The sequence below is a fragment of the Trichoplusia ni genome, chromosome 20 (genome assembly GCF_003590095.1).
Source record: "Trichoplusia ni isolate ovarian cell line Hi5 chromosome 20, tn1, whole genome shotgun sequence".
Taxonomy (NCBI): domain Eukaryota; kingdom Metazoa; phylum Arthropoda; class Insecta; order Lepidoptera; family Noctuidae; genus Trichoplusia; species Trichoplusia ni.
In genome coordinates, this window is record NC_039497.1 from 6,847,829 (window position 1) to 6,875,313 (window position 27,485).

Sequence of the window (27,485 nt, forward strand, 5' to 3'; positions counted from 1 at the left end):
TAAAGTAATAAATAGTATTTGACATCATAGTCGATGGATGACAAAAAGTGACGAAAATCAGGCAAGAATATCAAGAAAGTTGATCGCCAACTCCAAACAGTGACCCTAACGTGAAGACTAAACGCCACTTCCTACATTTTTCATGTCCTACAAATAATTCGAGGAAAAGTTCAACAATATCCATTTAAATAAATATCGTTAACATTTATCTACAACTTTATATTATGAACATGGAATATTAGTGATGAAATTTTTGAAATGTTAAATACTCGTATGAGAAACGATGACAGCTTTTGCAATAGCAGGTACTTTAAGCCCAGTGTTATTTTGCACTGTCTTATAAATTTACTCTTCTTGACATAAACCATTTCTCAATAAGAGGAAAATTAAGCATCGATCAAAACGCTGAATAAATATTGATGAAACTTGCACTGTACTAATACCTTAGACTGGTTGTCCGACTTTCAGAGAAGTGTATAAAACAACCGGGACACAAAATTTAAAATGATTTTCGTAAAACGGAAGAACTCATGGCCCATTCAAACACCAACCACCGTTGTCCCTGGGTAGGTGACCATATAATAATATGTCTATGTATTGAGACCGCGTGTTCAAGGCCAAGTTTGGTTTTGCAAATCATTTACGTGCACATGATCGAAACAAAGCTTCCAGTATATGCCAGGGTGTCGCCGTCGACGGAAACGTCTAGGAGGACATCATTATCATCATGTCTATATATCAAGTGTAGCCTAGTGTACCTTTTAAAGTATAAATAAATATTTATCATTAAGAACCCCTCGACTCATCACTCACGGTGTTTACAAACAAACTATTAAACTTAATCGCCCCACCATATATTTACGAAACACCATTACGACGCCAATAGCTAGACCACCGTCATAAGGCATTGTTAGAGCGAATTCATCATGCTTCCTTGTAAGAATAATGTAGGGATAAACAAGGTATTCATATGGTTCCGTACTAATTAGATTATTATAGCATACAGGTTTCTATTGCTGTTTAAGATTTTTCTCGTAATAAGTATTTTGTTTCCTTTATCTTGTGAAGGAGGTTGTGGCTAAGCTATAATTACACCAGATCGTCGATCGTCGCAGTTAAGCTAAACTTGATGCGGTTAGTACGTACGGAGATCTATGGCAGATAGAGTTCCTATGTGTTTCGGAAGCCACGTTAAATATTGGGTCACAGCTGTTGTTTACAATAATCTTTCATAGTTGTTATCAATAGTAAATGCTTGAAAGTCTATCTTCAGAATTTAATGCAAAAATATTATGTAGGACAAATGTGGTGAAAATATGACCTCATTGTTCATCAATTATAATAACATTAGAGTGTATTTAAATAAATGTTGATAATTGTTAATTTAATCCGTGTTTTTTATCTTCATTACTTTGGTTTAATTTTTATTCATGAATCGCCTCTCATTATCAAAACAGTTAAAATGTTTGTCTAATTTTAATTAACTCCATTGTTTAGTCTACATAATTAGCATTAAAAATTAAAGTTCTTTGACCTCAAAGCTATTTGTTTGAATAACAACATTAGTATAATGTGTGTTTAAGCAAATTTTTTGGACTAATAGTATAGTTTGACTTACGTCATGTCACCCATGTATTTATAGATAACGGCCTCTATATTTGGTTCTGCAATAGGTCACCCTTTTTCCCGATGGGAAATCATTGAAAGACTCTTTTCGCTTTGGGTTGAACGAAAGAGAGTATCAGACTTCTAATGATTTAAATGTTCCTTCCTTTTGCCCTTCGAGTACAGGGGTCGCAGTAACCCTTGCCTAAACTTGCACGGACTCGCTGGCTTGGTTCTGGTCTAGCGGTTAGCTACCCATCACTCACCTCAGGCCCGCGTATGTCTTTTACTCCTAGGTAGAAATACAGTCAGCTTGTAACAGCAGTAGTTACCGGTCGTTACATAACAGTGTCTTTATTGACATAAAGATAAAGAACTAATAATCAACTCGCATAAGTCCCTCAAAATCAATAATACATACATGCAGGTCACACGCGCATACCTGACTCCTTAACAGAACCTCGAACTTCATGGCTCTGGACAAAGAAAGATGGAAGGAGAGTATACAGTCCTTCGCCAAGCAGAGAGAGAAAGAGACGGAAAGAAAAGTAAATAACTAAATGTGAATGAAGCTTATTGTAGTAAATATTCGAAAATAAAACGTGGACACAAAGTGAATGTTCAGCGCACTTTCGTTTTTTGTTTTCTTTTTTTTACGTAGAGAGCCGTATTGTTGAACGCCTGTATGTAGTATTTACTTTTTCCGCTTTTCAACTGAAGTTGGATATTTTTCTCTATTTTTTAATTACTTCCCAACGTTTCTTTGTAACATTGTTTAGTAGTTTCGTATTATTAGGGGTCCGAACACTTCCCGCGGTCGGTGTATGAAGGATTGCAACGGATTGGCATACAAAGACACAAAAAGCGGATGACGTAGCACGGCGGTTCAGGTTTAGTCAGTTAAAGTCTGACACTACCCATTTCCTAACCCGAGGGAGTGGGTGTCCATGAGGATTCACCCTCCTTACCAAAAAAAAAGGGGTCCGAACACTAAAGGTGAAAACAGAACCAAAAGAGTCTTAGTAATGAGGTTCTATCTGTTTGTGTCTCTACGTTCCTCACCTGCTACACTCATAAATCGTTATAGGTAAACAATGTTTTTTTTACAAATGACATATTTATGTAATTTTTATAACATCATTTTTTATTAATGAAACATTAAATCAATGATCTACGTTTGTTACGGCCGTAAATTTGATGAGTCACAATTTTTTTTCGCTTATTTCTACCGAATCCCTTGTGCCGCGGGCCCAACTCGCTCTTGACCATTTTTATTTAAATGTGTTTCAACTTCATTTGATTAAAAGTACCGACAAAAGAGAATCGCGTTGTACTACTCAGAGATTCAGCGAAAACATTTCATTCGGTACTAAAACATGTATACTGCAACATTTGAATTCTTCACAACCACCTCCTCATATATTCATACGAAATTTATCTCCAAACACTAGAAAAGAACAAACTTACACCCAATATACGGCCATTATTTTAGTCACAAGCCCCGAATAAATTACATAAATAAACAAAATAAAATTTCCTCTTATGTTAACATTCAGCGTGAGCAAAAGATATAAATAAAACTGTGGTATTTCGAGTCCCAATATTGCATGTTATATAATAGATGTTAGGCGATGTGTGTTACACGGCATGACGAGTGCGTGTGTTTACCTTTCTTTATTTAAAGGTTTTAATTTGTTACGTTCTAATTTTATGTATTTATAGTTTTAGATTTATAATTGGGGTGGTGTCACAATTTGCTTCTTATGGTGGTGTTAAACTTGAGAATTTACTCACTATAATTATGAGAACAACGGCCTCTTTACTGGATGTCGCTGGTTTTTCAAACCACTTCAAAAAAGAGGAGGTTCTCAATTCAACTATGTATATTTTTTTGTTTCCTCCAAACTTCGGACTGGATAAACCGATTCCTTATCTTTTCATTTAACGTGGAATAGATACCATGTCATCAAGTTTGGATATACATATATACCTATAGTTATTATTTGAAGTGTCTCATCATGTCTTACATCTTAAAATATTGTTGTCACTCGATCGTGGGCGCCGTAAGTTTCAACTAAAACAACAAAATGTTACATTGTAGATAAGTACCTACCTAATCCTTGAAATTGCAAATAGTAAACAACAGTAAGGTGCCTTTTGAGATACATTATCATCATTACCTAAATGCCTACGAAAGCTTAATATTTAAACTTACTTCGCTAAAATGTCGAATATTTTATATGAATTAGGCTCATGTTACCAACCTTTTTGGAATTTAAATGTTCAAAACATTTAAATCTAATTGCAATTATAATTAATACTTTCTCTCGCACCGTATTTTGGCTGCAATTAGGCAGTAATTTTAAGTGTTTCAAACATTTATTTTGAAATTAATGAGATTATACTAAAAATTTATGCGAATTTCGAGAGAAAATTCTACTCATATTTTCTTTTTTATCTCTGTTTCCGATTTTTTTTTTTGGTATACTTTAACAAAATTATTGTTGTGACACTATATTTTGCGGATCGGATAATAATGCTGAAATCCTAGTAACCAATGTCAGATATCTGGGTCCCTTAGTTTCAGCCGCGTTCGTTACAGTTTCCCTTAAAAAACAAAATTGTCACTTTAATATCTTTGGGAAACTTGTCTAGTCCGCTCCGCTAGTCTATTTTGAAAATATTGTGCACAAATAGACTTACAAAAATGCAATCAAAATAATAATTTACACAATAAACAAATCCATTCAACTGGTCGTTTAATACTGATTTATTTTCTTATAAAACATTTTCTAAAATGTAACCTCAAAAACATTTCGCTCTACTTTAAGTTTATAAACTTTCCCCTAATGTCTTATTAAGTAGGCAAAAGAAACGGCTTGATTCACAATCGTATTTAGACACGCAAATATATTTTATGAGATTCAAACGATAGCCTTAGAAAGCAGCAAAACTTTTACTTGAAATAACTTATTTTGCTGCCTTTATATTACTAAAAATAAGACTATTAAAAATTATTTGCCAAATACTAAAAACAAAGTTTTGTAGATAATGTATGTGGACAAAATAGATCATCTATCATTAGTGTGCGCGAGGGCGTACCTACTATTAGTATCATAAAATTAAAAATGTCTTAAATGTGATCCACAACTAACTGAGCAAACAGTCTTTGATATCGATTTAAAATCATCGTAAACCTGCCCCTTTTAATTCTGCTATATATACATATAACCAATTCAATTAAGTGAATTGGTTACATTAACCCATTTAAGAGGTACTTAAAACTTAATATTATATTAATTGCAGACGGAAAATTAATAGTCTATAATTAATGTTATTATTATTGAGGACTACTCTCTCGAAAGCTGTAGACCGTTTCGTGGTTAGAAATTGGAGAAATAGACAGACTTTACTTGAACCTTCATTTGGAAACGTTTGCTAGAAGAAAATAGTTTCGAGCATCCTTCTATGACATCAGTACAATTTATCGCACTGATAAAAGCTGTTATTTATATGATTTTTTAGTTTTGTTTGTCCAAACATTTTATCTTTTGAAACGACTTCCGCTGCATAGAACAGATTGAATCCATGTATTGCTAGGATTCCACGAAAACTCAAAACACATGCACATTACATAGATGTTAAGACTCAGAATAAGCATTCGCGGACCACACAAATACTTATCTGACCGCGATTTCGGCATGGTGACAACTTAGCTATCCTTACAGTCGATGTAACACATTATATTTATAAAACATTTTCACCCAAAAATCTATTTGCAAAACTAATCGAAAAGGCTCAAGTGGCAAACGGCAAGCACTTAAAATAAATATTTTATGACGGTACCAGATTATAACTTAGATGTGGAACTGCGATTCCAAGAAACGGTCAGAGGTTTATTGGAACTTTGCCGTTTTTTACTTTTAGTAATAACTTGCATTGACCCATATTTCTGTCAAATTGTTCCGGGTTCAATTTGCACTATACTAGTCACTTTAGGGGGGTCTCGGGGTGCTGGGACAATTACTAAGCTTCTAGTCTTAGGTTAAACTACACTCGTCACGTTTTGTGCATTGGTAAGTTTAATTTTAGTATCTGTAGCTTGGATGGTACTCGAAATCAGTGATTCTGAGCTGGCAAAAAGTTTTATTACAGTATATGCTATATCTATAATATTATAGCTAGCAAAAAAGTTATAGAGCCCGTGTGTAGGCCCTCTAGCCGATGTGGAAAGAAGACGCCGCTACACACAACATATAGCGCTGTCTCGCTTTTATCATGGCGTCTGACTAAAACTTGACGTACGCGTAGTACTGGCATTGGAGAAAACATAATACCATGTTGTTATTTGTTAGAAGTATCATTAAGACAAGACTTCAGCCTCAGGCAGTAATAAAACCAAAACATTCAGCAATGGGTATCAAAGTAATTATCTGATACCTAATTAAACTTACTTACGAAACGAAAGACTCTATTTATGTAACAATAATATTGAAACGAGAACATTAAAATTATCAGATTCGCTCTGTATACGTAAATCACAGCTGTTACTTATGTAACATCAACGTAATGTTGGTACACGGAAAATAGATGTAAACTTGTTAATTTGAATTAATTAAGTTATATGACACAGTGGCCTGGTGGCTTAATCCGAATTAAAACTTAACCTTCTTTAAATGTAACGAGGAACTTTTGCTTTCTAACGAAGTGGTATTTTTGGAATCTTAGCGACATTTAAAAAATCTTAAATGTATCGAAAATACATTTCGTATAGTTAAGTTGTCTGACCTGCCATCTCTGTAGGTACACTCAAGCGTTTTTTATAAATGCTAATGATAGTCACAATGTCATTTGTCACCCGTGCTTGATTAAATAGGTACATACTATGTCGGCCTAGCTTTTATACCAAAACTACTGAACTGATTGTGATGAAGAAGAGATAGTTTAAAGCCTGAAAAATTCCAAAGGAAACGGGAACCAATGGTTACTTATAATGTACCTTTCTATCAAATCTTGTATAATATATGTAAATGAATCACCAAACAAGGTCGATTTGAGGAAAAGTCGAAAAAAACAGCTATTTTCGTAATAAGCTCGCTTCATAATTTGGTGAAAATTATCATTAATGCGTTGTGATCGGATGTAAATTTATGGCTTTGGGTAATTAATTTGCAAGCTGACCCCGTATTGGAAGGTTTATTTTAATTGGCATCCCACAACAAGTTGAATGGTAATATTACATACGTACTCGTATCACCCCCATTCTAGACTAGTCAAAGGCGTATATAATGGGAATGATTAAGCATAGATTGATTCAGAAATTATTCAAGATCAATATATGCTATAAAAGCTGTTTCACAGTCATTCAAATACTTTCTTCATTTGAAAAAGAAAATTACTATTTCTTGTTCCCATTCCTTGATAATCTTGTTGTAGCCTATTTAAATTAATCTTATACCAAAGTTACATATTGCTTTTATAAGTAATCCGACCGAAATTATTTCGTTGATTATTTTGTTAAAGTCGACGTGTTAATGTGCAAGTTTATTTTATACAGCAAATATACAGTTCATATTTGTTGTACAAAATACACTTGCACATTAACACGTCGACTTAAACAAAATTGTTCCTAACCGTATGAACAAGTCTAGATTAAATTCAAATCCCAGAAACGTCTAAACCACAACACACATAGAAACTTTTGCCAGCTTTAACTTCCGTTCTTAAACTTTAACCCTCGCTAAACGCAGTTTTAATTACTTTAGTTCGTACGCCGCACTCATTAACTTAAGCTCTATGATTAAGTTTGCAGGTGCATTTTATTCATCAAAAAGTTAACCTGAGAAAAACTTGGCTTTACTACTTAATTCTAAATGGCCTTAAAGTTGGTTTGATCTTTTAAACTTTGGAGAGTTTTCATCTTGTTTATGGTAGAGTTTCTGTTTTATCTACGCTTAAAGTTTTGATGTTTATTTTGTTATTGGTAGGTTTTTTTTACCTATTTAACGTGATCCAGTTTCTCATCTGCTGGTAAACCACCTCTTAAAGTAGGGGTTAGTTGACTACATTGTATACATTCATCATTTAGGATAAATTTCTTACTACGGGAAAAGTAAACAAAAGAAGACTTCCGAGAATGGCATTTACAGTGTACACGTAAAGCGGTATCGAATTATGAAAATGAAGGAACCGAATCTATGTATACGCTTAATAACAGCCCTTTATCATTTTCTATTTAGTCTGACTACAGCAGAAATGCATTACCAAGACCAGCATAGCTAAAAGTTGCAGATTTGGAAAAGCAGCACCGCTCTACATTGTATCACTGTCACGATTCCACAACTAGGTACAATAAAATTACTTTGGGAAGTGTTGGCCTGTAAGCCCTGTAGTACGCAGGTACGTAAAGTGTAAGAATTATTGTGCATAATATAGTAATACCGATCGAACCGGTCCTTAAAACCGCATCGTCTTACATAACAAGCCTTTTGTCTAATATCTCTCTTAGAAAGTGGTGTTGTTTGTTTGGTTCGGGATAGTAGGAATGAGTAGCGAATAAGTATGGATGTACACAATATACAACCTGCATATACGAAAATACAAACCTTTGCATACATGCTGACAAAAGATGTCAAGTATCAGCCAGATGTAGAACTTTGCAAAGAGGATTTCTTCCTGCTTTTCTACCTCTGAACTGTTTTGAATTGAATAAATCTAAGTAATTTTCTAAAACATAACTCTATGTATTGCTTTGTGTCGCTCTAGAAAAGGTAACTAAAATTAAGGATGTTCAACACAAGCGGATCCAGGCGTTTGGGAAAAATTTGACGCCATAATGGTGAAAAAATATTCCAGGTTAAAAAGCAAGATCATTCACAGTTACATACTAGAGAAGTTAGCATTGCATTTTATCTTTTCGAATTTAAAACAATCCCAGGATACCGATAGTAGTAAATTGAATCGATAATACACATAAACAGTGTTAATTGGAGTCAATATTGTCATTGGAGTATAACCAGTAATTTTGCGATCTTTCCCTCGGGAAGTGAATGCAGCTGTATTTGCGACTATAAATCGTCTAATTAGATGTTCTCCTTTGGGAGTTGCTATCGAAGGCTAGTGTGGAAGTCAGAATAGACCAGGATCAACAATGAAACAAAGAGTCATCACATTGTCATAAGCTTCGTTTGTCCGGCATCAGGAGCAGCCAATACAAAAATATTTATAGAGCTTGGGTAATAGAGAAGAGATTCTTCGAAAACCAGTCTATCCACGACTTTATAAATATTGACCTTGAATTTACCCAGCTATTGGATTTTTTGTCGTATGTAAGTGTAATAACATTGCGTAGAAAACAAACATCTATCAAAAATGGCAACCAAAGACTTGAATTTGAATTTGAAATAAAATGTGTTTTATAATAAAATAGAATACTCAACTCTATGCTTTAAAGTCTTAGACTGTAGTAAAAGCTAGTTTTAAATGAACTGCAAAGAAAGTCCTAATAATAGCCTTCCTTGTCTTTACTCTATTTAAAAAAGCGGTAATTACAGTAACATAAATTTGTTCCTGGACGCTCGGTAGTAATTTCACACCGAGTTAGACTAACAATTACTTTCTATAACTATATTTAATGTTATGCAAAACACGTGAGTTTCAGATGAAATATATCTAACTCCTAATAATCTCTAATATGTAAAATTCTCGTGTCGGAGTGTTTGTAGTTAAACTCCTTCGAAACGGCTTGACCGATTTTCGTGAATTTTGTTGAGAATGAGACAACAAAACTTTTTACGATGCAGCGTACTAAAATACTTAACCCTCTATGACCAACCCCCATTTTTATATATGGCATAAAAACATTTCCTTGGTCAGCTAGTCTTTACATATGTATATGTAAAACGAAATAACACAAAACACATTCAATTTCTCCTCTAAGTGAAAATGCATGTATATGCATTATAATGCATGTGCTCAGATCGAACCGAAGTTGTGGTAACGTGACAAACTTATCGTAAAATTTCTCTTCCTTATTAATTTATTTATCAGTAGATCGGCCAATGTGATGATGGTTGATGTAGAAAAGCGGTTGTCGAATGGTGCCTAAGACTCGGGTGGCTAAATTTTGCCGCCCAAGTCGAAATGGGACGACTTTAAAAAAGATGGCAGGAATAGGATAGGTGGTGAGGGCAAAAAACTGAGGATAATGGCATGAGGAAAGGGGGATCTTTTCACAGCAGTGGGGTATAAAGGGACAATGATGACGATATAAAAAACTATTATTTACTGGAATGTCATACTATTCTTCAACTCTACGGCGTCAGTCATTTGTACTTCGTGAGTTTCACTAGAAATAGTCATGATTTATTTGAATTATTAGTTCATGTACATAAACAGTATACAATACAAATATTGTGATAATATGACTTCAGTCAGTAACAAAAGAACTTTAATAGTCTTCATTTCACATAACAAATGCAATACGATTATCACAATACCCTTAAACGATGAGCAAACCATCAAACATAATTCCCGTGTTAGATAAAGATGGCGCTATTTCTCTGTATAGCTCCATCCCGCTCTAGCAGTTGAACAATGATTCATAACGTAACATGCTTTGTACTAGGAAATGGTTTAATCTATGGCTACTGTTGCCAGTTGAATGTGCCTCGATTATAACTTGGTGAAAGTGCTTAATTGCCGGCAGCAGATTTGTAAGTCGTGGTACAGAGACTATAGTTACGGTTGTACCCTTTTCGAAGGCGGTGACGTAATTATAGGGTGACAAGACGGCGAAGTGCTTGCTAGGTACTCCTTGGTCAGAGATTTAATTGATTGACTTAATTTGTAAAATAATCTTGCATTTTTACTGTAATGAAAGAAAATTGTGTCGAGTAAGATTTGGACACTAGACGTGTTCAAATCACACTCGACACAGAGACCTTGGTAGTTTTATTGTTTAGGTACTGAAACGTTAACCAAGACCCACGGGTTTGACTGAAATAGTATCAGACACTTAAGAAGTTTTATTGTTAAGAAATTGGAACGTTAACCAAGACCCGCGGGTTCGAGTCCTAGATTATTATTTTAAGATTTTTAAGATTATTTTTTTAATATTGATTAGGTATAATTTTCGTTTTTATATAATTACTCTACCACTGGTTGAGTTTTATTATATAGTGACAGAAGCTATCCGACAAATTAGTCAAGATAAAAATAATTTGCAATAAAGATACGCTACTCGTTGGTTTGGTTGTATGCGTAAGATTGGAGAAGTTGTCATGACTCTGCTCTTGTTTACGAGTTTTGGGACTAAGGCTATGTCTAGTTATGTCTTCATATGATAAACAATACTAGTCCCTAATTTCCAAGAAGATTATCCTGATATCCGTCTTTTTTTCCTTTAATTTGTGGTCTAGGACAAATTAATTGGATTCAATTTATTGTTTTAGCTAATTGGAACATTCTCCTACCAGATGTCGCTCAAGTCTAACAAATTAAAATTCTTGCACAGTGACCTCGGCGTCTTAGTCTTCTAGTTGGTAAAGCGACTGGCACAAACGACTGGCGACGCACATTCGAGTCCTATATGACGTTACATATTTTTATTGCAAATTAATCCACCAAAAATATAACAAGTAAAGCGATTAAAAAAAAAACACTCTATAAATCTCAATTTCAATCAAATATCTTAACACATTTGCCAACAATGTCTAAGACTCTCTAAAGACCACACTAGTCCAATGCAATTACTTCCGTGCGTCTTCACATCTGAGTCACAACCATAAACGTGCCAAACCACCCATTGTCACGTCTGCCACAGTAAAAGCCAGAAGACATCGACCATGACCGCACTTAATAGTGAGAGTAAAAAAAATATGAACCAGCGAAACACTTTCGCCACGTCCCCGCATCGCAACTTAATCCAAACTTTATACCCCAATAATTAAAGATTAAAATCCAGTGGATTAACACCATACGGATATCCTACTACGATTTTTGTGAATTATACCTTAACGGTATTGTTTTTAGATTGATATTTGTGAAACAGGAGTCGTTATTGTGTAACTGATCCAGTTGTCTGATCTTAACGATATTTAAAATTATGTTTATGCTCAATTTATACCGCGGGATACCCGCCATCATGGTCAATGGCTCGTAAATTGTTTTAAGCTTAATTTGAGTAACAGTTTTTAACTACAATTTATCAATTTAAATTTATTATTAAGTTTCCCTATGGTAGCCCTGGATACGGATAAGTGGAAAGGCATTTCTTCTCGTTCTATTTGTATGGTCGATGTGCTACCAATTGTTAGATTTTAAAACAAACTTGAAAACATAGTCCCTGAAATACAACAAAAATCGATCAATTCGTTTCATTAATTGAATTCACCTCCAAGATGTAAAAGTTAAGATACTACAACATTCATTCTTGATACTTGAATCATAAATCAACTTCTCAGTTCTGCATTTCCAAAAAATATTTAACTGTCAATCAAAATGTCATACGACATTAAGCCCTACAGTACTTATAAATGTATAATTGGTGTCGCAAAAACCTCAAGACATTTACTTGTTACAAGATGCTTGCAAAGACGCGAATTTTGATGACCGCCATACAAATTATTTACACGACAATCGTATTGATATTCACCATGAACATAAAAGATGGAATGGTATAAGTTTAAACCTTGTAATTTTCTATATCACTATGGAACTAACACAGAGGAAACAATTGAAAGTAGTTCTGTTGTTTGAAACTACATTCTGTGGGTTCTTAAGACATTTAGTGTTTGACAAATATGAACCTATGCCTCAAATCTTTAATGATGATTTTCCTATGTACTTATTTTTTGATGATAAATGCTATATTTTAAAGGATTCTCTGTTTCAATTAACCATTAAACTTGCACTAAACGTGAGACTCTCAGACTCACAGAGAGATGTGATTATTCATCGGAATCATTTTGGTCATTTGCAACACATAAAGTCATGATTATGAAGAATACTAAAACAAATGAAAGAACTTATTGTTTTTATTTCAAACAGTACGTCATATTAATCGGTTCAGCTTTTTACAAGATACCTATGATTGAAAGTGGGGATGAACAACGAATATCATATTTCATTTTTGATGTATTACACGGTAATTTAAAAACCTGTTTCAACCTTTTTGGTATATTGAATGTCAGTACCGAATGTCATTGCTATACGATAAAAAGTTGTTACTTCAACAAGTTTTAATTTACGCCTTTTATGAATTGTTAAGTGGTATCCGACATGCAATGATCATACGCAACAAAAAAAAGTAAGGTGAAATATTTATCAAGAACGGTTAATTTAGTATGTGTTACATATCCGAACTTTAAAACAATTAAATTTTAAACTCGGAATTAAAATACTAGCTGGAATGCCCAAAGTATACCTGTTTTTTGGAGGACCGAAATCAGATAATGAAGCTGCAATTGATCTATTAAAATTACTTGTCTAAATGCAGAACATCCGAGTGAACTTTTTTTTTAGCCATTACTGTCCCACTTCAGGGCTAAGGCCTCCCTTAGGTTTTTCCACTTTGTCCGGTCTATTGCTTCTTCTTTCCATGTTTTGTGGTATGCATTCATCTCGTCGCGCCATCTCATTCGGGGCCGACTTCGTCGCCGCTTTATGTTGGATGGAACCCAGTGAGTAGGTACATACTTTGGCCCAGGATATATAGGGCAAGCGCCAAACGCAAAGCGTGTGAACTTAGTAGCTACATTTTAAAAGTTAGTAGTCGATTTTTTAAAGTTAAGTTGGGTATAGAACATTAATAAATTTATAAAACGTACGTAACAATAAGAATGCGAACAGTTTCGTAATAAACAAGGACAGATTTGTTAACGAGACAGCCGTAGTTTAGAAACAAAGAGACTAGAATAACATTCTATTCCGGTACAGGAGCGAGAGTCAAAGTCTGTTCTCAGCCTAATTCTTTAAGAAATAAGAAATGTATAAACAGGTCATTTGAATCCGACAGATCAAGAAGTAACTTGAATAGTTGTTTAAGGGGTCGTACCCATTACTAAAATCGGGGTTAAGTACAGTTTATGATACATTTATTAATTTCATGGGTGACCACTTATCTACTTATGCAATGCCGGTTTTATAAAAGTAATATTTGCTGACAATCTTGGTATAAAAATCTCTGGTTTGGAGTAAGATGATCAATGACATTCTGGATAGCTACCTACTTGGAATTTGCCGACTGCTTAAGATGAAGGGTTATGTTTTTGCAAGTTCAAATGACACGCGGGCGAAGATGCGGGCACAAGCTATTAATATATACTTTCATTTTAATATGCAAAATTACAAAAAACTAATAAGTTCTTGAAGCATCACAAGGTGCCGAGCAATTTCTAAGAAAAGCAATTATCAAGGTCGTTAATATAGTATTAAGATGAAAAAAATCTAGTCTTGGAGACTTCATTTAGCTCTCTCCTACATGTAACTGTTATTTTAATAAAATATTTAAATTTTATAACACGTTTGTGTAACGGAAAAGTAAGTATAAATTAATAATACTTTTGAGTCCTACTTGTCTGACCGTTTAGGTAACTAGTCGTCAAGATTCTATGATACTAGGTAACATAATTTCAGTGCAGTTTAATGAAAATAGAGTTAATATTATTTAGATTCTGACATGTATGATTCATACTCTCATGTTTGATTTTTTATATTAGCTTTTTATTTATTTATAATATTTCACAAGTGATTTAATGTAACTATTAATATCAAATATAAAACAATTCCTAATTTGAGAGATAAAACACATGTTTAAATGAAAATAAAAATTTTACAAATAATATATACTACTGACATTCTACTTCTAAATTAAATTAACAACACGACAAACTAAAACCATTTGTAATCAACAGTTCAATCTATCCTCATGTCTTCCTAGTAAGCTATTACGCTAAACATGGTTTAAGCACCTATTGTGGTCTCGATAAATAAAAGAATAATGAGCCATTTTGGCGCCAAAAGGCACTATGACGAGGAAGTAACGTAGTTGTTGATCATAGAATATCTCAAGGACTTTGGGTCAATGTCAAGTTATTATTGTGTATGCGTTATTGATATTAATTGAAGAAAGTAATTTATAGTGGAGAATCATCTATACTATAATTTATATAAAGCTGAAGAGTTTGTTTGTTTGTTAAAACGCGATAATCTGAGGAACTTCTGGTTTAAATTAAAAAATTCTAAGGGGGAGGAAGGTTTTAGGCTATATACCATCACGCTGCGACTAATAGGAGCAAAGATACAACAGAAAATGTGGCAGAAACAGAGAAAATTATTTATCTTCGAGGGCTTCCGTTCAAAAATTCCTAACTTATATCTTCTAATCACGCGGACGAAGTCGCGTGCAACAGCTAGTATAAAAATATGTTTCTTACTGTAGAAAGGGCTATATGTATAAGTGCAAAAATTACTACAGTTTAAGCTACCGACCTTAACACTTGTAGCAAAAATTTCTTCGTAACCAAAACAGGGTAAAAATTTATTCTACTAATAATACAAATGGGAAAATTTGTATGTATGGATGTTTGTTCCTCTTTCACGCAAAAACCACTGAACGGATTTAGACGAAACTTGATACACGGATAGTTTATTACCAGGATTAACATATACTTAGTATACTTTTTATCCCGATCTTATGTTCCCGTGTTAGGCATGGAATTATTTTCGACCGCCGGCGACGCAGAAATAATTTACGTAAAAATCTTAAATCTGCGCGAAATATTCATCGACCATTAGTCATCTATACTATCTATACTAATATATAAAGCTGAATAGTTTGTTTGTTTGTTTGAACGCGCTAATCTCAGGAACTAGTGGTCCAAGTTGAAAAATTATTTTTGTGTTGAATAAACCATTCATTGAGGAAGGTTTTAGGCTATATACCATCACGCTGCGACTAATAGGAGCGAAGATACAATGAAAAGTGTGTAAAAAAACAGGGCAGTTATAAATCATTACTTATATCTTCTACCCACGGGGACGAAGTCGCGGGCAGCAGCTAGTTTATCGATAAAATGGCAGCACTTGATGAGCGAAAACTAATCAGCAGTGGAATTAAAACTGTTTAAACACATACTTTGCATGTAATAAAGATCCGTTAACTACACGCAAGTGTTCTTATTTCAATAGTTAATTATTTGGCTATTATGCGTATTTCTTATACTTCTAAGTATCGTAGAAATCAAGATAAATTAAGTGATGTCGACCTACTTATATTAGAAATCGCTTATTATGCACACTTTTAATTGCAGAATATTGTTTATAATTAGCTTTTTTTCAGTTGAAAAAGCATATAAATAAATGTTTGACTCCCAAAATTTCTTCTTTCCTATGTCGATAAAAAAATGTTTGTATTATGGTAAAAAAATGATATAGTAAGTAATAAAAAAAAAAAAAAGTTTATATCATAAGAAACTCGACATGTGTACGTAACTTTTTTAATATAAAATGAACAATGAACATATCCATAAACAAATATGACATAACTTAGCAAATGGCGCGGAATCGATAACTGTCATAATTTGCAGTCAAGCGGCAAAGGCGCGCATGATTCAGCCAAAACAAATAAAAAAAAAACAAAAATAATCTCACCATTTTTACAGTCGATCTTCACAAATCTAAATAATTACAAGCACTTATCACATAAATTCACAAAATCAACGTTCATTCACTTTTATTCACAGCACTGTCTGAATTTAATGCACTGAATGTTACCACTTCCTCGGCTTTGCCTGCAAAAAAAAAGAATAATATAATAGCAAGCTAGTGAAAGTGAGTGTCTGGTTCTGATCGTTTTTGCCGCGCTGTGAGATGATTTCGATTCGAACCGATAGTTTTGGCGGGTTATTGGCAAATGATTAACTTGACGGTCGATTGGCGCCATTATGTAAATGTTTTGTAAGACCCGTGTTTCAGATTGTCGTTGGCAATGAGGTTTCTCCGTCGTCGCTTTAGCAAGAAAGGTGGAGTTAAAATGACGAATTAATTAATATTTTTAGAATCCTGTTAATATATACTTATAACTGTTCGTCTAAATCTAAGTAAGTCATAGTATAAATTTGTCTAGCCGACTCTACAGCGATTTTTACAGCAACATTTTGTACAATGGATGTATATCAAACTTAAACATAATAATGTTGAATCTTTAATCATAAAATAAAAACAAATATTTTTTGATAACATAGTGTTTATTCGCGCCAGTAAGATTGATTGCTGCACAGAATAAAATAAAAGTAGTTTGTTTTTTACGCTTCGTGTTTTAGATTATCACGTACAGCCTAGACTAGGAGCTCAAACTTTTACTCAACGGTTAAGTCGATTTTTATCCTTTTTAATACTTGCCTAAAGGTTGAACATAAAAAGTGTAAGTAGATTTTATTTTTCTTAAATACAATTTTATTCTAAGAAAAAAATTAGTCTCGTTTTTTTAATACCTGAGATAAATTGAATGCTATGGTCATGGTTTTATTTTCATAAAAAAGTCTCAGGTCTCCTATTTGCTGTTAGGTACTGAATCATTATAAATTACAGACGAAAAACTAAACTCCAAGCATAGAACCACGATCATTATTCCTATCATTAAAATTTCGCAAATAACTTTCATAGTGTAAAATGATATATAATATGCAGTAACATAAACAAAATCGTTTTCAACAACATTTCAAGCCGTCACTTTTCCTCTTCCTGTTTTCCTGAAACATTGATCCATGATCCAAAAATCACTTCAACCTTGTCAAAGATTTTCCTTCATCTTACTCATAAGGATACTTTTTTTAAAGTTGCCTTTACAACATTACCGTTACACAACTGTTTTTTATGACTTTAAAAAGTTTTATGTCAACCGGCGTCATCCTCTTTCGTTATGTAACTTAATCCTTACGCCTCTCGTAAACTTTGATCTACAGTTTTATGTTATTTTTGACCCAGTTTTTTTGTTGTTTGTCAAGTTAATTTTGAATTTTCTGATTAATTGGATAAAGTTTGTTATATCCTGTTTCGTTGTTTGTTTGGTATTGTAACGTAATCAGAATAATTTAGTATGTAACAAAACTAACAATGTTTATTATGCACATTTTTTATGGGGATAATAATAAATTCGTTCTTAAATATAACAAAAATAGCACATAAGAGAAGATGGATAAGGGTTCTGCTTATGTCATAAAAAAACTCTCCCAGCAGACTCGCAGTATAAGAAGTAGTTGGTTGATAATGGCAATCAGCAATACAACCTATGTATGTATTTTTGTACTTATTTAAATCCTTTGTTGACAGGATTCAGTTACATGCACAGTATTTGACTTTTACATCATCTAGCAACCTCACATCTACAACCACCACACACAGATGAAATGACGCAGGATAGACGTTTAATATAAATATCTTCAAGGCAATAATCTTATAAGACGGTCAAGGAATCATTAATTTAATTCTGGGACCGCAGCGCACAGAGGCAAGCGACTTTTATCACTTGCCAAAAAAATAACGTCCCCATAATGAGGACAAGGTGCCCTTTTGAATAGTTTGAATTGTGAATAAATAAAGATGTAGTTAAGTTCTTTCCTTTTTTATTTTTTTTCCTTTGCGACCTTTAATGGTGTTGTATTTCAAAGTTCTAATATTTCAGCTGGCGTAGAAAGCCAATTTTGTTATGAAGCAAAAATCGTTTGGATTTTGTTGTAATAATGTGGCCGAAGTATGGTTATTCAGACTTCTTCTGCTTAGTAATTTCTAAAGTCATGATGTCCACATTATGACTTAAGAAATTCGAGATTCGAATAAGAGTAGTTTCCCCGGATTCAGTTGACTATCGCATTAATATGGAGTAAATACATCCCTGGGAGAATACCACATCTTTAAGTAAGTTGTTTATATAAGGGTTGCAGCTGTAGTTGCAATACAGCGCACTACATGGCACAGAGAGCTGGCTGTCTTCCTCACCTGCAGAGCTTATGGCGGCGGACAGTGGTAAGCCCTCAGACCTCCCTTATTCACAACATAAACTCAACTGGGGCTAGCTATGCAGAACAAGCATATCCTCAAAACATAATGTGGCATGGCTTTGAAGACATGAAACATGAATTGAACTCTATTTCTCTCCCTCTAATTCCCTTTTATATCAGTTGTAAATAAGAGACGACGCTCTACCACGTAGTGCGCTGTCACGCTTCCGCAAATTCAATACTAATTACTTTGAGACGTGGCGTTGGACCCCCTGATCGGAACCAAACAATTTCCTGTAAGAAAACAGTCTAGCCACATTGATCATAGAGTTTGTAGGCGTTGTGACTTGCAGTATTACTGCGAGTCATTATTACTAGCTGTACCCTGCTGCAGGTTAAAGACCTAAAGTCAATTTTGCAAGAGGATTGAGAAATTACAGACCTTCATACAAAATGATAAGGTTCTTTTGGTATGGCGAGTTAAAATTTTAGGATTGGACTGTTTCCCGGATTTGATCTCAGTCTTTTGTTTTTCAATAGATTTCAAAAAGGATGTTCTCTATTCGTCTGCACGTTTAATTATAATTGCATCAGAACTTCGGATTGAATGAACCGATTTTATTGATTCTGTTTTTATTCACGTACAATAACTCTTATCTGGTCATACAAAAAAAATCATCTAATTAGGTCCAGAAGTTTTTATCTCTTTGAAGTCGGATGTATATTTTTGTTCTTATTCCTTTTGAAAACAAAAGAAGTTTAGGAGTTTTAGTGGGGTGTTGTAGTATTTACGGTTATAAATCTGTACTAAACGTGTTTATAAATGGATCAAGTTACGTATATAAATGGTTAAATCTAACAGTCCCAAGAAATTAATACGAGAAAATAAGTATGTGTCATGCTAAAGAAAAACTGTTTTATTGTTCCAAACATTCGTTTAGACTAATTTACAAAAGTGCGGAAAACGAACGTTTAGGAAAACGTTGAAGAATGGACTTCATTAAAAACGTTTTACATGCATTTTGCGAGCAGAACTGTAACAATTTCTCTTTGAAAGTACTTTCGAGAAACAATAAAATTTAAACAATGCACTACTTTGCTTATTTTCTGCAGTATGGTCGTCGGTATTTCATATGTTAAAATTGGGTTCAAAAATTACTTTAGAAAGCTGATGATATATGAGTTATGGTTATGAAACTGGAACTGATCCAACGCTTCCTGACGTAAATATGTCTACAAAATGAATCATACTATCTAATTGAAAAGGCTTGGTCACCAAGTCGAACCTGGTCGAACTGATGAATTTCGAGTCGGAGTGGCGACACTGAGAGTACATTAAAATAGGCTGAAGGTAAACAAATCCTTTGGGTGACTAATAAATTATGGGTAAACATGTGAATTTTTTCAAGATGATATATTTCTAACAAAAACATTACCAAAAATGTGTATGGATGTTTATTTCATATCATACTTATATACATTTTTTTTTATATCTGTAGATCAAGTGTAAGCAGCGGTTGTTACGGAATGGCATCTCTTTTACACAACAACAATAATCTAACTTTAACAGGTGACAAAGGAGGCCCTCAAGTTACCACAGAAAAGCCTCTATATATTCTGAGTATTCATACATTTCTTCTTCAAAATCTGTCTGTGTGTCGCTATATTTACTTAAATCTTCAAAACCAACAAAATTCTGATGCTCTTTCCTTAGATAGAGCCAGCGCCGGCGTACTTTAGACCTTGGCGCCCCCCAGAATTTGTCGCCCTGGGCCATCGCCCCATAACGCCCCCCCCCCCCCTAACGCCGGCACTGGATAGAGTAATTCAAGGGAAATATTTTTAAGTATAAAACATGATAAACATATAACTAACATCGAACGAAGCCGCGGCCAGACGCTAGTTTGTATACAAACAACATATCCATGCCAATTGCAAACAAGTTTTACGATTACGCAAAAAAACTTGATACCGGTTAGAAGCTTGTGCTAAATATTATAGATGTAATCTTTTCGGAGAAAACACTACCTTTTTGAATTTTAATATCCAGTTATTATGTGTTGTTTATATGATTTTATTATTCATGTGGTGTTGTTTTGGTCTATTCTATAATATTTGCGTGTTAGGTAATCAGGTTAAGCTTTCATTCATTAAAATTAAACTTTTTTAATTATGTTAATTTTGTGACTTTGTAATCAATATTTAGATAAAAGATTATTAATAATGCTTAACATTATATTAGGGTTTAGTATAACTACGCGCTTTAGCATGGACTCCATTTCAACTTCAAGAATTAAAATGTGTTTTTTTTTCTAATAACCTTTTCCGCCAGAATTGTAATATCGAAAACACTAAAAATGTCTCTTTAACGGAACCACGCGAAGTAGTGGAAATGTTTACTCTCAAGTACTTATATTAAAGTTCTTGCCTGTTTAGTAGAACTAAACGCACTCTATTAAACACTAAGAAAATGTTAAAGGGTCACGTGAAATCACTGCCAAACTCTCCACCCACTGGTTCTAATCCCCAGATATCCGAGTAAAAAACCTGTCAGTGAAGAGATTACGAGAATGTAAGAAACCAGGCAAGTGCGAGTCGAACTCGCTACACAGAGGGTTAGATGCAAATAGGCTAAAAATAAACAAAGCTAAGTGACAAATAATTTGTGAGTACCTACGCTTATATTTTATTTGCTACCCACCAACAAATTTATGACCGTACAATCGTTGCTTAACCCCGATAGTAAGTTTTGTTTATTTGTTATTTCGGCAGCAAAAATGTATCATCTATGAAAATTTCAACTGACCAGCTATCGTGATATATTAGACACAGTCAGGTGATGAACGAACAGGTAAATAGATAGAAAAAACTAAATCGTGTTAATCGAATATTTAACTATTTTTGTCGTTCATTTCTTAATGTTTGATATCGAAATCACATATTTCACCGCATTTGAAAGGAAAACTCATCACAGTTGGGAAATGTGAATCTCATTAGGCCCCACTTAATCAGTCTAAACAGTTTTAAAGGTTAATGTAGTTTAATAACCCGACAAATTAAAATAAACACTAACTTCTTAGTTCTTCGTGTGAAGGATAAACAACCAAGACAAATTGTGAAATTTTTAAAACTGAGTTGAATTCGTAGATTCGATTCCAACTCAATCCAAATTCGAATTCAGATGCGTATTACGAAGTAACTATTAGATAATAAGTAAGAAAAATGAGAAAAACGGGACACTGCAGAATTTGACAAGGTTGTGTAAGGTAACTTGGAGCCTTCGGTCTACTACCTACATACATACAGACGGTTAACTTTTGTCACCAGCACACTACCAGTTGTTCATCAAATACACGGAAAGAACATGACGATGGAATCTTCAAACGTAGTCATAAAAAGTTATAAAGGTGCGTCCAAACACATCACATGAATATGCCAAACAATTATCACTTATATTCTTTCACGTTTTGGTTAATTACATAACAAGAGTGACAATATTAAACAACCTTGACACCGGGCTTGGCCTGGTGTGGCCCGAGCAAGGTGCTAAGTAGTCGTCAAATTGAAGAACAAATATACTTTCTTAAGGCTTTCAACTAAAAACGTGATCTTTTTGAAGTGTATACTCGCTTATGTCACTGTTTTCCTTAAGTATTTGTGTATAGAAGTAGGTGCCTACTAGATAAGCTGGTCCCTTATGAACAGTTTGTTTGCCTCAAATAATTTTTACTGATATTACTAAGACTAGCTTTAATTTCTTGTTCATATGTTTTTATTTCCTTATTATATATCTATTAATAAGGCTATTGGAAAGTTAAGTAGTGTTATGCCAAAATAAAAATGTATCATTCTGGTAACATTATTTTTGTTCGTGTTTTGTCCAGATGTAAATACTAAACCAGCTCATAGCATAAATAAAGAGTTCTTATAGACGTAAGCAGACAAAAAAGATCACGGCAAAAAAATCTGGTAAATATCTGACTTTAAAAGAAAATCTTTTGTTCCCAATAAACGGTACATTTAATTTACCTCGTACGTAAATCAAGATTAAAAAGCTTAATGACTGCAGTCTTGCTACTGACGCTCGATACAAAAGCGATCACCGTTAAATTGAACATAAAAAACGTTAAAGACGAGAACAATCCCATTCATTTCACATTCGCCGCAGTAAACCAATTCTCCCGTATATTGGGATCTACCACCACATCAAAGGTACCACATGGAATTGTAAAAGAGAGATGCCGCTCTTTATCATGCAGCGCGCTATCTCTTTCGCACAAAAGCAACCGAGATTAAGCAGATGCTGTTAGGTTTTCGAACCATTAATGCGTGCAAACAATACCTAATTTACATAACCTTTAACCCAAAGTCATAAGGTCGATATTTAAAATCACTATTACCGATTTTATGAGGTCAGACTACTACTACACGTTTTTCTCCTCAACTGAGCCTTGCTTCATCTAAAACTCGTTAGAAGTTTAAACGCCGAGGGAAACAAATAATAGTACTAGTTCTTTTATGAGATAAGTTTGTACAATAAGACCTCTTTGGAATGAGACCAAGTGATCTCGATTTACTAAGCGATATTCCAGTCCTCAGAGCCTATTACTGCAACTGATAATATTTTGCAACACTGAAAGAGAAGAGAGCCTTATGCTTTGTTTACAGAGATTGAAATCAAAAACCCTGTACGGCTTTACACACCCTTGAAAAGTCTCACATATGTCTCAAGATGTTTCCTGTCACCGTCTCTAGTTACTGATAATTACTTTGTAATACGCATATATTATAAATTCGAAGTCATTGGTTAGTACCGGTATTCAAACCTCAGACCTTAGACTTGGAAGTGTAAAGTTCATACCACTCAGCTATCACTGTTAGTAATATGGAGAGCAATGTAGAGCATATGCGAAGATACAAAGACGTATTATTTATTTCGTTCAGATGTTAACGAGTTTTAGACGAATGTCAGTATGATAGCAGAGCTGGATTCAAAATGATCTCGTAACATCGAGTGACCTTTGAAGAATTTACATTTTCATAATTTGAAACAAAGTTCCCATACAAAGAAAAATCTACTGAAGTATATACTAGTATACACATAATACTGATGTTATGAACCGCTAGATGTGGGTCTAGAGCGGGTCGTACACAGAAAGAAATGTTTGTTCGGTCACATCCCGGAGAGGTTGGGGATCGTGAGCCGTGAGAACAGTAGTCAACCTAGTCAACATTCCTTCATTAATTGAAGTGGCACATAATGTAATTCTGACTAGTCTTGGCCATAGAACCTAGTGTTACTAGACACCAGGAAATATTATTACAGAGCACAAGAATGGAAAGCAAAGGCCGATGGAATGGCGATCGCGACACGACTGAAGAAATATCGACCCATATTTGTATGTACCTTCCGAAATATATCAGAAGAAGTTTTTAGGTTTTTGCTTGTAAATTATTTTATTTACATGCCTTCTTTTTCTCTAGAAGTGTTTTACTAAATGAAACATATTTGAAAATACTATTGCTTTCGTATTCATCTTTACCCGCTTCCGCTGTTCCATATCTCAAAACACAGCCTTACATTACGTTAATTTTGACATTACAATACAAAGTTCAGGACAGACGTGATAGGTTGTTGAGTGGGCTCGGTCGGCCAGGCCCTTAATGTATGAATGTAAATGTGATTGGTATTTGTAATGAGTAATTTATTTTCTGACCATCTGGTGGACGGTAAACATCAGGTAGTTATAACTGAGGGTAATGCCAAGGCTTTGCATAATCTCAGTCATTCTCAATCACCAGAGATGATTAAAAATTTTCGATAATCATAATAGTGTCTTGACCTATTTTCGGCAACGACTAGTGCGCCCTGCACAAGTGCACTCTCTTTTCATTACTCTCATGGCCCGATGGGGACATTTGTACTTGCCCTGGGGTCGAACTCGAGACTTTTATCTTGGTAGTCCTTAGGTCCGAGCCCGTTCAAGAGGTTTTTCATAATTTCGAATGTTTTATTTCGAAGAAGGGTATTCCTCCATCCCCAGACGCTTTGAAACCGATAGGTCAAAAGGCCAAATTTCAGACGTAATAAGGTTGAGCTGACTTAGGCCTCACCGGTAAACAAGAACGACTTTTTCAATACAACATCAAAATTTATACAAGCGACCGTGGCAGAAAACAGCAGACATTATGACATTTGTAGTTCCGGTGCCCTTTTGTCCAATGATCGTAATTGTTTTACACTTTAAATGAGGAAACAATACAGTAAAAAAAGCATTATTGAACAAAACCTTGCCAAGATATGTGTAGGCACGTGTATTGTAATGTACATGTTGTATCAGGTCAGTGAATCGAGCATTAAAAAATTAAGTTAAAAAAAAATGTCTAGTGTATTACTATTTATTTTTATTTTTGAATTCAAACGAACTATATCTACATCGATGGAAATTCGAGCTGCATTCGACGGCAGTCTTATATTACAATCAATACCTTAGACAATAGACCGTCCCGCATAAATACATTTTATAGCCGAGAAATTACTTTACAATGCTTTAACGATATACACAGCTACCTATAAATTCACCCACTTCAACAAACGTTATAAAATCTAAAGAAAGAGACATAAAGCAATATAAATGGAAGCCATGAATATTTCCTTATTGAAGAAAACTGATGCAGCGAATTGAAATACGAGCGGAAATAAAAGCAAGATATTACTGACTATTGTGAAGATCAGTGGTGCTCAAACAATAGGATATTTGATGTACTTTTATGGGATAGACAAAATTATCTGCTGTTCATTTTAGTTTTGCCTTGTGAATAATCCTCTAGGTATAATGTGGTGTCAAGGAAGGACATATCTATACTAATACATAAAACTAAAGAGTTTGTTTGTTTGTTTGAACGCGCTAATCGCAGGAACTACTGGTTCCAAATTGAAAAATTATTTTTGTGTTGAATAGACCATTCATCGAGGAAGGTTTTAGGCTACATACCATCACGCTGCGACTAATAGGAGCGAAGATACAATGGAAATGTGAAAAAAGAGGGCAGGTATAAATCATAACTTATTAATATATCCTCTAACCATCGGACGAAGTCGCGGGCAACAGCTAGTTTAAAATAACCCATTATGAGAGCATTCCCCGGAATAGAGTTAGTTTCTTTCCTTCAAAACCCAGCTCATATTTTAGGGATATCGTGGTATTATCTAAGTACTAGGGGCAATAATTTTTCACATCGGACCAATTGTTCATCATATTAGCGCGTTAAAAAAAAAACAAATTTTCAGCTTCATTATGTGAATAGATGAAAACCGAAGTGATAGATACTTTTATAGATGGATAGTATATAGATACTTATCAAACTGAAAAACACGATCAAGTACGAATCGGACTCACGTAAGTTAGATAATATCTTATACTAGCAAATAATATGGGAACCTTCAACAGCTGTTCCTAATCAAATGAAGCATTAAAAACACAGGACTTAAGGACCAATCCCTTTATTCCTTTTTGAAGTAGGCTTCAACTGTCATGAAAATTATCCTAACCCTTACAAACATGATCTAACTTGAATTATATTTGTTTGCTACTAACCAATACCTAAACAACTTTGAGAACCTTTGGTATAAATTATCTGAACGGTTTAAATCTACAGCTACGACATTCGCAAAGATAGGTGGGACAGTATTGCAATATCAGATACTTTTTGACCGGTATTGCAGTTTTATGCAAAGTGATTTGAATATTTGAGAGAGTCCGGTATCAGATGAAATGAAATTGTCGCAGAATAAATATTTTGTTGTTGTTTTGGGCACTGCTGATGGTAAATAGCAGGAGCTAAATGTATCATTTCCTCGTTTTTATACCCTCGCTTTTCTTGTTTGTTTGCTTGTCGTTCCGGTTGGATTTTTACAACTCAATTGTTGGTCATTTCCCGATAAGCTAACAGGCTCAAATTTTCAGGGTATCTAGCTTTAAATCCGACGACAATGCAATTTACAACTAAAAATGGCTCAATTTTATAGGTATGTAACCAATGATGCCACCACACGGTGGTGGGTCAGTGCGGTCGGTAAAAAATTTTACGATACGCGTCATGCAATTAGGGACTACTAGCATTGTTTTTTTTCAAATATTGCTCTATTTCTTGTGAAAAGACTATGAAGTAATGTAACCTACGTTAAACTTTCTGTAAAACTAGCTTTGTGTTGACGTATAATTCTAAATTTGGTTTAGAAGTTTAGTGCAAAACGTAACTCACAATCGAACTCGCATTTGCCTATATATTTAGCACAAAAGCCTCTTCAAAGACTGAAGGTATCCTACGCTACTCAGCCTTAGCATAATGCCGATATGTACAATATTAGGCATGTATATACATATCTATCTACATATTATACGTGTCTAATATTGGTCTATAAAATGAAATGTTAGCTTCAAAGTGAGGGTGGAAAATATAACCCTAGCTTTAGTACCCGACGAAAAACTGTTTTTTATCCTTTTCAACGAAGTTCCGGCAATTGATAAGCGTTTACTTTGAGCGTTCTTTGAAAAATGTGAAACAATTTTTGTGGATGGTAGCATAGAGAAAAAATGTGGGAGAACGTGCTGCAATAGTTAGTCTTCTAAAAGGTTATTGGAAAAAGGGAATAGATTTTTTTGAAAATTGAAATAGTTTGGTACTTGGTATATTTGGTTTTGTAATAAGGGATACAACAATAGCCACGTCAGTCATTAAATGAATACGGTAGAATGAGTAAATCCTACTAATATAATAAACGCGAATTGCTATTTATGGATGCATGGATGTTTGATCCTATTTCACGCAACACATGTCGGGTAGTTTTTATCTCGATTTTATATTACCATGGGATCA

The 27,485-nt window shown here is 34.2% G+C and overlaps 1 protein-coding gene across 1 annotated transcript in view; it reads right to left on the reverse strand.

The window, feature by feature from the left end:
* Positions 1-27,485, reverse strand: part of LOC113503702 (UDP-glucuronosyltransferase 2C1) — a 48,311-nt gene that overhangs the window by 17,265 nt on the left and 3,561 nt on the right. The window contains exon 2 of the mRNA XM_026885770.1: positions 16,258-16,397. Within this exon, the coding sequence (XP_026741571.1) occupies positions 16,258-16,260 (3 nt within the window). The 5' untranslated portion in view covers positions 16,261-16,397. The remainder of the gene's footprint in view (positions 1-16,257; positions 16,398-27,485) is intronic.